Below are 13215 nucleotides of genomic sequence, written 5' to 3'. Positions count from 1 at the left end.
GTTCCCTTCTCCGCCGTCCCTTTAGCGAGGGGTGGCAGATGGGGGAGAGAAGCAAGATGCACGTCCTAGCACTACCAGAGACTGACAGCTCTGCTGCGTTCCTCGCCCTTTCGCCCATCGAATCCCCTTGTAAAAAAAAAACCTTGCGAGTTGAACTCATGAGGGTTTTTTACAAGGGGATTCAATGGGCGAAAGGGCGAAGAACGCAACGGACCTGAAAAGGTAAGAGGCGTGCCTTGCTTCTCCGCCCCCCCCCCACCTGCCACCCCTCGCTAAAGGGACGGCGGGGAAGGGAACCAGGCAGGCTGCCTTTAGCATTGGGGCGAGGGTGGCAGTGTTGGGCCGCGAGTCGTGCCTCTTACCTTTCCAGCTCCGTCGCATTCCTCGCCATTGTGTTCAGGGAAGCCCCTGGTTAAAAAAAACCCTTTTTGCGATTTCAAGAAGTTTGATTGAACTCGCGAGAAGGGTTTTTTTTTACCAGCCGCTTCCCTGAGCACAATGGCGAGGAACATGACGGAGCTGGAATGGTAAGAGGCGCGCCTCGCTTCTCATCTGCCCCAGAAAATAATAAGCCCTCCCCTATAATAAGCCCAAGGCCATATTTTGTGGGGCAAAAGAAAATAAGACCCTGTCTTATTTTCGGGGAAATACGGCACTTCAAGCTTTGTTGAAAGCCTACTTTTTCTAAAAGGCCCTGCCTCTTGGAAATGATCATTCCTCAATTTGTTGTCTTTTACATATATTGGAACTCATCTTCTATAACAGTGATGGTGAACCTTTTCAGCACCAAGTGCCCAAACCAGAGTGCACACGCATGCATGCTTATGTACACGGCAGAGCACCGGAAACCCAGAGACCAGCTGGCTGTTGCATGCATGCCTGTTTTTTTGGCCATTTTCAAGCCATTTTTCTGCTGTTTTCAGGCCAAAAACGGCCGGAATCAGCTGCCATCACCAGCTGCTCTTCTGATTTCTGGTGCTAACATGCACGATGGCCAGATGGTCTTCATGGCACCAGAAAATGGCCTGAAAAGGGCCCAAAAAATGCCCATAAAACATGGCGTTTTCTGAACCATTTTTTGCCCTAAAATGGTTGGGAAATGACCTGAAAACAGCCCCAAAAACAGGCATGCGCGTGCTGGCCAGCTGGTCTTTGGGTTTCTGGCACTCCAGTGCATGCATGCACAAACATTCCGGTTTGGACACTCGGTGCGGAAAAGGTTCACCATCACTGTTATACGGTTTTATGCTTCAGCAGGGGGTTGGACTAGAAGATCTCTAAGGTCCCTTCAAGCTCTGTTATTCTGTTAAATTAAGTTTCTGCATCTTGAACACTACAATGCTGCAAGTGGCAAGTTGATCTCAGCAGGGACAAATCTAGAAGAATGACACAGAGCAGTTTGTTTATTACATTTATCTGCCGCGCACCTCAACCACAAGGTGACCCTGGGTGGCTTACAGTGTTAAAGTTCCTTATCCTTTTAGGCTAGCAGATACATTCAGAATTTAAAAGCATGCTGTGGCTCTCTCACAAAACGATCGCCAATCCAGTCATTTTTCCAGAAGGCAAAACGGTGAGGTTGGTCCTCATTGCTTACTGTAGTTTTTCTGGAAGATACTTCAATGTACCTTGAAGTTACCATATGTGAATTGGGGGAGCATATACATGTGTTTAATAAATAAACAAGGTAAAGGGTTTTTCCCCCCTGTCAGTCGTGTCTGACTCTAGGGCACGGTGCTCATCTCTGTTTCTCGGCCCAGGGAGCCACCGTTGACAATTTCCATAGATAAATAATTAATATGTGCATCTCTGGATCTTTTCTTTTTGTTTTGAGTGAATGGGCACACATCCATAGAAAACATTAGACTGCAACCTCTTACAAGTCTGGTTCTCTAGGAATATCTCTGAAATATATGCAAACTCCAAAGAATTCCAGAAAATGGTATGCCTGTAACAGTGGTGGGTTTCAAAATTTTTTAGAACCTCTTCTGTAGGTGTGACCTGCTTTGTGGGAGTGGCTTTCCGGCCATGTGACCGGGTGGGAGTGGCTTGCCAGCCATGTGACTGAGTGGGAGTGGCTTGGCAATCATGTGACTGGGTGGGTGTGGCCAACTTGTAAAATGTGCTGAAACTCACTTAACAACGCTTTTGCTTAGCAACCAAAATGTTGGCTGACAAACACTGGCATTTGAAGCACGCAAGTCTTAAAGCTGTCAAGTTACAACAGCCTTGCACCCCTAACCTTTTAGGGAAAAAAACCCCAAGGGTGTTCAAACATGACAGCTTTAAGACTTGTGGAATTCAACTCCCAGAATTCCTTCTCCAGTCATGTTGGCTCAGGAACTCTGGCATTAGAAGCACGCAAGTCTTAAAGCTGTCAAGTGACAGGACCCTTGCACCCCTAAACCTTTAGGGGGAAAAAACCCAGGGGTGTTCAAACTTGACAGCTTTAAGATTTGTGGACTTCAGCTCCCAGAATTCCTCCTCTCGCTCTTCATCTTGATAATGTGTGGACAGGCGGGGGGAGGGAGCTGGAACCAGTTCTAAACGGCACTGTAGATTTGTGGAACCTCTTCTATAGAAGATGTTAGATCTGGCAGGAACCCACCCCTGGCTGTAACCAACCCTCTGCTATTTCACTGGGTAAATCCCATTTTATGTTTTTAATTACAATAATCTAAAAATAATGAAATGAAAGCATGTGAAGCATGTAGTATCCTAATGGTTTCCAAGGTGGGCAACCATGAGTGCCATCAGGGGTGGGTTCTGGCTGCTGCTACTGCCAGCTTGCTCAGGGGCTGGCTGTGTGCGCTTGATGGGTGCTATGCATGCATGCCCAGTACTAAAACAATTGCTCTGCGCATGCACAGAAGCAAAAAACAAGATGGTGGCACTGTAGGCGCCACCCAGTGAACCAGTTCGGGGGCATGGCAGGCTGAGTTACTACCTACTCAACCAAACCCGGGCAAACCTGTAGGAACCCACCTCTGAGTGCCATGGTGGGGGCCTAGGTTACAGCAAATTCCCTGGGATTGCCCTTTGACATGCATAGGCTATCTCCATTTCAGCTACTTCAAGTCCCTTCTCAAAATGCTTCGTTTTTTATATGGGTAGCAATTCACAATATTTTCTGATGTCATCCAACCATCACTCTCCTAGAGGAATAGCAATGTGGTCAGACTTAAAAGATGGCTGGATGATGCTATGAAGACATTATTAATCACTAGAGTGGAATAACTGCACCTCAGTTGCAACCAACCTTTGCAGAATGTAGTTCTTCTACTTCTCCCTGTCCTTTTTGTCTGCTTTTACAGGAGCTTCACAGGAGCAGAGACCTGATTATGTACGCAGCCAAGTATATCAGATGATAGTCTGTAGAGATGCTCAGCCATCCAGGTCATGGTTGTCCCAAAGGTGCTTTTTCAGAAAGCAACTGGACTTTCTTGTTTTTTGTCATTGAAGATGTTTCGCTTCTCATCCAAGAAGCTTCTTCAGCTCTGACAGGACAATGTGGAATGGAAGGATTTATATTCCTTGCAGACAGCTGGTCATTTGCGTCCTTTTAGAGGGTCCACAGATAAACTTGGAGGTTTATCTGTGTCCTCAGGGTCACCTGAGTAGCGCTTCTGGTTCCTGTAGTCTGCAATTGTATAACTTTTTAACTATACAATTTGGGATGAACAACCTTTGAATGGTGTGGGAGTAGGAATGGATTTCCAGAGGGAAAACAAAAGGAGACTACAGGAACTAGGAGCACTACTCAGGTGATCCTGAAGACACAGATCAACCTCCAGGTAGCCTCAACGACCCTCTAAAAGGATGCAAATGACCAACTGTCTGCAAGGAATATAAATCCTTCCATCCCCCACTATCCTGTCAGAGCTGAAGAAGCTTCTTGGATGAGAAGTGAAACATCTTCAAAGAAAAAACAAGAAAGTCCAGTTGCCTCCTGAAAAAGCACCTTTGGGACTATATAGGAGCCAAGGTGGCGCAGTGGTTAAATGCAGCACTGCAGGCTACTGCTAGATCAGCAGGTCAGCGGTTCAAATCTCACCGGCTCAGGGTTGACTCAGCCTTCCATCCTTCCGAGGTGGGTAAAATGAGGACCCAGATTGTTGGGGGCAATATGCTGACTCTCTGTAAACCGCTTAGAGAGGCCTGAAAGGCCTATGAAGCGGTATATAAGTCTACTGCTATAGGATGATGGTAGAAAAGCAAAAACTCATGATCCATAGGCAAACACCATATAAACTCTCTTCCTCTTCCACTGCTGGTGATGTATGAAATGTAGAACACCTGAAGCAAATTTCCAGGGCAGGTTCACCATGCGCTCCGATCATTTGAGTTCTAAAAAATGACTCAAAGCTCTGAAGCTGGCAGGCAAATATTGGTGCTTGAAATACTAAATTAGTTTAACTAGGCTAATGCTTTCTGGTCCACACTGAACCACTAACTAAATCAAACAAAACACGCTAAGCAACATTATTAAAATTAAAATACAAAATGAAAGCCAAAAACCAAGGTTTAAATTATTCTATGAACTCTATGAATTAACAAAGTTTGCATATTATGCAAGCTTTGTGCAAGCTTAGGGGGCTCAAGGATAAAACATATGAAGAATGGCTGCTGGAACTGGATATGTCTAGTTTAATGAAAAGAAGGACTAGGGGGAGACGTGATAGCAGTGTTCCAGTGTCTCAGGGGCTGCCACAAAGAAGAGGGAGTCAAACTATTCTCTAAAGCATCTGAGGGTAGAATAAGAAGCAATGGGTGGAAATTAATCAAGGAGAGAAGCAACTTAGAACTAAGGAGAAATTTCCTGACAGTTAGAACAATTAATCAGTGGAACAACTTGCCTCTAGAAGTTGTGAATGCCCCAACACTGGAAATTTTAAGAAGAGATTAGATAACCATTTGTCTGAAGTAGTGTAGGGTTTCCTGGCTGCCTAAGCAGGGAATTGGACTAGAAGACCTCCAAGGTCCCTTCCAACTCTGTTATTCTATTCCATTCTATTCCATTCTATTCTTATGCATATACAACAACCAGTGGGACTTTAACTGGGTTAGTGAAGCGCACTATGTGCAAACCGTAGCACTCAATTGTAGATGCATTCACACATTCAATGAGAGAAAAGCTGTACAAAAGAAACTTGGAAACAGAACAATTTGGGTCCACTTTCTGGCACATCACATCTCCTTTGGTGAAGTCTAACTAAAGTAGCTATCTCCCAATAGTTCCTCACACCTTTTCTGTTTTTAAGAAAGAAGATGAATACAAACTAGACACAATAAAAAGGAGACAAAAATTAAGGAGCAAAAAATAAGGAGGGGAGGGAAGGAAGGAAATCTGCAACAGTCCATGTATGCAACTTAGATATTGGATCAGTCCAGGATAACCACAAACCAAAAACCCCATTACTGACTGGAAGAGGAGGAGGGAGGGAGGCGTGGAGGGCAACGACTTTCGCCGCTCGACCCAAGAAACGTGCAGGCAAGAATTAAAACTCCGCTTCTGTTCCCCCCACCCGTTCCAGAAACGGAGCACACGCCCCTCCCGCCCCAACTTGGTTGTTGGTCCCGCTATCTCTAAGTAGGTAGCTATTCGTTCTTCAGGGGCGCCGGGCCGTTCCCAACAACGGAGGGGTCATCTGGCTTACTCACCGACGATTGGCGAAGGCATTGCCCGCCGGTCCGCCGGAGCTCTGCTCGGGATAATTGTGTTGCAGCGTCGATGCCGGGAACTGATAGAGAAATCCGGTCCCGAAGGAACATCCCCAAAGGCAGCAGGAGCACCAAAAGAAAAGCAGATGCATCTTGGGGGGGGGGGGGGGGAGCAAAGTCCGGACTGGCGCTTCGGAGTGCAACGAACAGGACGCGGAGAAGACGCGGGAAGGACCCCCGGGAGAGACTTAGAGGCTCATCCTCCCAGGCTCCGGAGGGCTCCGGCGTCGGGGGCTAAGGCCAAATGCAGGGGGAAAGGAGAGGGGGGACGACTAATGCTGGATTATTATTATTTTTAATGGAGCTGAAGAAAAGCTGGGGTTTAAAGCCACCCCGCCTTTAAGGAGAGGTACGTGCGCTGTGGGCGCACAAGTGCTTGGAGGGGCTTTTTCAAGCGAGGTTGGTTCAGCAGCCTTCTGCAAAAGGGGGCGGGAGGTGGGTGGGGGGCGCCGGTTTAACCCTTCAGGAGCGAGGCTGCTGCTGCTGGTGGTGGTGCAGATGTCATTGTTCCCATAGAAGAGAGCGTGTGTCACTCTCAGGATTGAGAGTGTTCAAGTCAGTTCAACTCAGAACAGAACAGGTTAACAGAGTTGGAAGGGACCTTATAGGTCAGTGATAGTGAACCTTTTCGGAACCGAGTGCCCAAGGTGGAATGTGTGTGCATGCGCTGGAGCACCGGAAAACTGAAGAACAGCTGGCTGGCACAGGCATGCCTGGTTTTTGCCTGTTTTTCAGGTTGTTTTCTGGGCCATTTTCAGACTGTTTTTTGGGAGGGATGTTTTCAAGCCATTTTTGGCCCAAAAATGGCCCAGAAAAGGCCTGAAAAACAGCCTGGGTTTTGGCTGTTTTCAGGCCATTTTCCAGTGCACCTGCAAAGACCAGCTGGCCAGTGCTGCAAACCAGAAAAGCAGCTGGCGACTGTGCCATGCCCACAAAGATGGTACTGAATGCCATCTCTGCCATAGGTTCGCCATCACGTTTATAGGTCATCTGCTCCAACTCACCCACCCACCCCTGCTCAAGCAGGAGACCCTACAGAAGGGGTCAGCAACCTGAGGCTTTGGAGCCGCATGTGGCTCTTTCATTCCTCTGCTGCGGCTCCCTGTTGCTGGTCGGCTCTACAATGGATGGGGCTTTAAGTTAGAGGAAAAGGGACGCCGTGCTAGGAGGAGACTCTATGGTGGCGGAACCAGACTTCCACTCAGCTTCAGAATTGAATGGGGAGTTTCTGGTTAGGACCTTTATGGCTCTTTGAGTGTTTAAGGTTGCTGACCCCTGCCCTACACCATTTCTGACAAATGACAGTCCAGTCTCTTCTTGAAAGCTTCCAGTGATGAAGTTCCCACAACTTCCAAAGGCAACTTCTGTTCCATTGGTTGATTGTTCTCACTGTCAGAAAATGTTTCCAGGTTGAATCGCTCCTTGATCAGTTTCCATTGCCTGCAGACATTTCATTGCCCCACTGGAGTAAAGGTAATGGGCATGGGCTACTCTAGTGAAGGGAAGGACCAGGAGAGACATGATAGCAGTGTTCCAATACCTGAGGGGCTGCCACAAAGAGGAGGGGGTCAAGCTATTTTCCAAAGCACCTGAAGGCCAGACGAAGAATAAGGTATGGAAACTGAACAAGGAGTGATTCAATCTGGAAATAAGGAGAAATTTGCTGACAGTGAGAACAATCAACCCATGGAGGCTTTCAAGAAGAGACTGGACTGCCATTTGTCAGAAATTATGTAGAGTCTCCTGCTTGGGCAGGGGGGTTGGACTAGGTGACCTGCAAGGTCTCTTCCAACTCTGTAAATCTGTTAACGTTATCATTTAAAGTAATGAAACACCTTGCAAGGAAACGACCAAATTTACAGAGCACCAAGGACTCTACAGATGTAGCTCTGTCTAGAAATGCACAATAAGCAGGAAGTCTGCACAACCAGAGTGGGAAAAGTAAAAGAAAGATGGCAAGCAGGTAAATATATATATATATATATATATATATATATATATATATATATATATATATATATATATATATATATATATAATCCCCCCCCCGACACTTTTCAATTCATATTCGAGGTGAAGAGGCTGGACTATGGTTCAACGTGGCCCATGTGGGCAGAGGTGTTTCGAACACACATTTAAATTCTGATCACAAACATAGTGGCAAAGTATAGGTGGTTCTGAATTGGCAACCATTTGTTTAGCAATCATTCGAAGTTATAATGGCACTGAAAAAGGTCACTTATGACCGGTTGTCATTTTTACGACCGTTATGACTACATAATTTGCTTAACTGTGGTGATTCACTTAACAACTGTTGCAAAAAATGAAAAGATACTTGCATCCGGTTGTCATATTTACGACAATTATAACCATACAATTCAGTTAATTGCAGTGATTCACTTAAGAACCGTTGCAAAAAAAAAAAGATTCTAAAATCGAGTGCAACTCACTTAACAAATACCTTTCCTAGCAATGGAAATTCTCTTCTCAAGTGGACTCCAAACTGGCCCTTCAGTTCTTCTAATAGTGCACTCAATTCGACTCTATTTGGGTCCATCCATCTTGCCTCTCCTCCTCCTTTTTTCCATCTTTTCCAGCCTTGGAATTTTCTCCAGAGATCTGGATCTTTCCATAATGTACCAAAGTAGGATAATTTTAACCTGGTGATTTGTGCCTCAAATGAACACTCTGTATTGATTTGTTCTTCTTGTTGTTAGCTGCGAAGTCGTGTCTCACACATCATGATGCCATGGACAATGTTCCTCCAGGCCTTCCTGTCCTCTACCATCCCCCAGAGTCAGTTTAAGCTCACTTTCGGTGACTCCATCCAGCCACCTCATTCTGTGCCGTCCCCTTCTTCTTTTGCCCTCAATCTTTCCCAGCATGAGGCTCTTCTCCAGGAAGTCCTTCCTTCTCATTAGGTGGCCAAAATATTTGAGTTTCTTCTTCAGGATCTGGCCTTCTAAAGAGCAGTCAGGGTTGATCTTCTCTAGGACTGACCGGTTTGATCACCTTGCAGTCCAAGGGGCTCACAGGAATCTTCTCCAGCACCATAGTTCAAAGGCCTCAATTCTTTGGCGCTCAGCCTTTCTTATGGTACAACTTTCCAAGCCATATATTGGACCTGGGAAAACCAGTTTGTTTTGTTCTAGGATCCATATATTCATTTTCCAGACTATCAATGGTAATCTCAAGTGTTTCCTGCCATAGAGAATCTTAAGGAAAGCCATTGCCTGCATAATTCGAACTTTGTAGGTGTCACACATCACAGCATCTAAAAATCTTTCAAAGGTCTTCATTGCTATTCTACCAAGAGCTAATTTGTGGCATCTTTTTTGACTGCTGGTTCCTTTACTGATGATGTTTCTGAAGATTTGGAGAGATCAATTAATAGACCCAGCATAGATTTGTCACAAATGAATTGTGCAGATCATCATTTTCAAGGTACTAATTATGACCTTTAAAGCACTCCATGGCTTAGGCCCAGGGTACCTGCGAGACCACCTACTGCCACCGGTAGCCTCCCATCGTCCAGTGCGATCCCACAGAGTTGGCCTCCTCAGGGTGCCGTCGGCCAGACAGTGTCGACTGGTGACCCCCATGGGGAGAGCCTTCTCTATGGGAGCGCCTTCCCTCTGGAATGAGCTGCCCCCGGAGCTTCGTATAATCCCCGACCTCCGGTCCTTCCGACGCGCCCTAAAAAGTTGGCTTTTCCAGCAAGCCGGCCTGGCCTGAACAAAACAAATCAAAGTATTGATTATTGTTAATTTTAATTTTAATTCTTTTTAAAAAATGTGTCATTGTTAATTTTAATTGGGTTTCGGGATATCCTATTTAATTTATTTTTAACTTTTGTAGTATGTGTTTCTTTTAATGTTGTACGCTGCCCTGAGTCCTTGGGAGAAGGGCGGCATATAAATTGAATAAACCTCAACCTCATCATATGGAATGGGACAACCCACCATCATAACCTCAATTCCTTCAATAAAGTTTGTAGTTCCGTAGATCAAAGGAATCACCTAGACAGAGTGTATTAACATTTTTACGGAATGCTTCATGATATTCTCCTTTCATAAAATGATAAAATATGAGCTAAATGATACTGTGTTAGATGAACTCACAGCTGGCTAAATAACCATACCACAAAAATGCTTCATACGGTAATGGCTCCAGCTTGCAGAGACATTCGAGGGAAATGTCACAGAAGTCTTTCCTGAGCTCTCTGTTGTTGAACATTTTTAATCCATGAATTGGACAAAGGTGCTGAGAGGATGCTTATCAACTATGTAAATGACACAAAGCTGTCCTCTGTGGCTAATGCTTTAGATCAAAGAGAGAAGATTCAAAACATCTAAACAGAATTTGAACACTGGATTGAAATAAAGATGATGGAATCTAACAGGGAAAAATGTAATGTTGTGTGTGTGTGTGTGGGTGTGTGTGTGTGTGTGGCCTTTGAGTATCCTGTGACTGCCTGGACAGGTTCGTGCAGGTTTTTCTGGCAAGATTTCAGAGTGGTTTGCCACTATTTGCTTTCTAGGGCTTAGAGAGAATGACTGGCCAGAGGTCACTCAGCTACCTTTGTGCTTAAAATGGGAGTAGAGCTCATGGTTTCCCCTGTTTGTAGCCTGGTACCTTAACTACTACACCAAACTGGCTCTTGTCTTTGTTGACCACAAGTTAAATATGAAATATGACATCCTTTTTGATGGTGAGTTTATTCTTTTGGCTGGAGAATAATATGCAAGTGGATATTCCCAAATGGTTTACAATAAAGGTAATTAGTTCTGATGGAACTAGTTAATTCTGCTGAAACTGATTAATATGGAACCTTCATGTTCAGAGGTAAAAGGAGTAATAGTTGCTATAGAGCAAGGGTGTCAAACTCGATTTCACTGAGGGCCACATGAGGGTTGTGTTTGACCTCAGGCAGCTGGGGTGGCCGTGGTCTGGGTGGGCATGGCCAGCTTGACATCACTTGTGTTGGGAATGCCTGTGGTGGCCTGAGCCCTCTTCCAGCAAAAACGGGCTCCCAAGCTCCATTTTGGGCTGTGATGGCTCACTTCAACTCTCTACCAGCAAAAGCAGAGCTCGGGAGCCTGTGCAACCTCTGTTTTCAGCTGCCACAGCCTCCTGCAACCCTTAGCAAAAACAAAGGCCCAATTTTGCTGGCAGAGGCACTGCAGGCCAGTCCTTTGCTGTTGCCAGGGTGGCCCCACAGGCCAGATCTAAGCACCCCATGGGCAGGATCCGATCCCCGGGCCTTGAATTTGACACCCCTGCTAAAGAGCATCATTGGAGAAGCTCTGTTCTTTCTGCCTCTTACCTGCTATGGGGAAAAACGTCCTAAGTGCAATTTTGATCTGACTCACCAATGCTCATTTTTTATTTTGCTGGGGACCTGTGGTGAAGAGAAGTATAAATTTGATTCATATGGTACAATCTGTTTTACAAATCGAGATATTCAGAAATGCTTGAGGAACTCATTGCATATACTTCTCAATTCATACAGTATATCTGATATACTTGAGTTCCTTATTCCAATTTGATTGCCAAGGATACATGGAAACTCAATAAGAATCTATTTATATACCAGTGGTGGGTTCCGGATCCCGTTCCAACCAGTACGGTTGGAACAGGCCCAGTGTCGCCCACATGGACGCGCCAGCACGCACGCATGCATTGTAGCTGCCAGCGACGCTTCCACAAGCCTCCGCAACACTCCAGCTACTCAGCAGAGCATCGTGCAGGTGCTGTATGTGCCATGCACGTGCACGGAAGTGCCAAAGGCTTTAAAGGACAGGTAAAGAGTTCGGGCAGGCAGGTGGGCCCTCTGGAGCACCATACCAGAATGGTACTCGATGCTCCAGGCAGGCTCCGGTACGCCCATACTGGGGTGTACTGCCTGCAACCCACCACTGTTATATACCCATATCGTTATAGGTTTCTGACTCCGGGTGATTTAACAATACTGATAGCCAGACAGCTTGGAAAGTGAGGAAGGAAACAAAACGGAATATCATACATTTATTGTTTGTGTGAAAGGATGGTTGAGGTCACATAACATGCTAAAGGCTAAAATAGGGTTATATGTATATGGGTACTTTAGATAGCTATAGGAAACCAGCCACTATTTTACCATGTTGTGTAAGGTGGAGCATTATTTCAGCAATATTACTTATACTATAGTATTTTATTTTTGGAGGGTGTAGCATCTTACACATAGGCACCAATCTTGTTTTCTTAACTTGTCTTAGAATTTAGTATACTCTGTCTACTCAACTGATACAAATATAAGAGCTATAATTCAGGGGTGGGGAAATAGCCTGGGTTCATAGAGTATTGTAAAAAGAGTTCATTGTTCATTACCAACAGTTGCTTCAAGCATCATAAATTACCAGCAGACTTTGGAGTAAATTTAAGTACATAATACAAAACAGAAGAGACTGCATTCTAATCAGCCAAAACATTTTCTAGGTGCAAGGTTTGGAACAGACCATGAATTATTGTTTCATATGTAAAGGATAAGATTAGAGAATTAAAGAGTAGATTTGCCAGGAAGATAACATCTGGAGGATATACCTGGATTCTCGGGAGCTGAGTGGTACAGGAAGGGAAGGGAATGGGAGAGATTCAGTACTGATACATAAAAGAATCTGAAGCACACAATGGGAAGAGTTAAGCACTGTGAAAAAGTAGGAGAAAGTTCTCAACATTTCAAGAAAATTCATTCATACGATGAAGGATGAAAGTCCTGGCCAAAAAGAACATAAAATGACTCAAGACTTTTAACATCAATCAAGGAAAGAAACAGGCAAGAAAAGTATCTCAGGAAAGTCAACATATAGCGGAAAATAACAAGAAAAGGAAAATAAATTATTTCCCTACATCTGTTTAATTTATCCAGTTAATATAATACAGATAGTCCTCATTTAGTGTGTCAGGAAAGCTGAAGTAAGATAGTAAGCACATTTCTGGTTTCACCTAGATCCGTGATGGGGACCTATGGCACACGTGCCCAAAGTGGCACACGGAGCCATGACGCCTGGCATGCATAGCATCGCCCATTCCTCTTCCAGGTTTCTGGTATGCATGCACACGTGACAATCAGCTGGCCTTTGTGCATGCAGCTGCCTTGGAAACTGGAAGAGTTGGTTTTCAGTTTCCTGGCGTGAGCAAGGGCGCTGGCCAGCTGATTATCGTGTACACATGTGTGCCAGTAACCGGAAGACTAGCTGGCGTGCCGGAAACTGGAAGTTCATTTTCTGGCATGCACATGCCTCTGGGCAGTTCCTCTTCTGGGTTGCGATACACACCCACGCACTCCCTTTTTGGCACTTGGTGCTGAAAAGGTTCACCATCACTGACCTAGATCACTAAGTAAGTTTGAGAAACATACATGACAGCACTTTAATGAATGATAGCAAACACATAGAAAAGCTTATTATGAAAATAACAAATCTTTGTTAATGTTAAAAATTAAGAAGACAACAA

At 45.0% G+C, this 13215-nt stretch overlaps 1 protein-coding gene across 1 annotated transcript in view; it reads right to left on the bottom strand.

Moving 5' to 3' along the window:
- The window catches only part of COL26A1 (collagen type XXVI alpha 1 chain), a 218746-nt gene extending 212933 nt beyond the window's left edge, over nucleotides 1-5813 (bottom strand). The window contains exon 1 of the mRNA XM_032216118.1: nucleotides 5662-5813. Coding sequence (XP_032072009.1) covers nucleotides 5662-5813 — 152 coding nt within the window. The remainder of the gene's footprint in view (nucleotides 1-5661) is intronic.
- Between the last annotated feature and the right edge of the window lie 7402 nt (nucleotides 5814-13215).

The sequence above is a fragment of the Thamnophis elegans genome, chromosome 4 (assembly GCF_009769535.1).
Source record: "Thamnophis elegans isolate rThaEle1 chromosome 4, rThaEle1.pri, whole genome shotgun sequence".
Taxonomy (NCBI): domain Eukaryota; kingdom Metazoa; phylum Chordata; class Lepidosauria; order Squamata; family Colubridae; genus Thamnophis; species Thamnophis elegans.
This window is presented reverse-complemented; position numbering and strand designations above follow the sequence as displayed.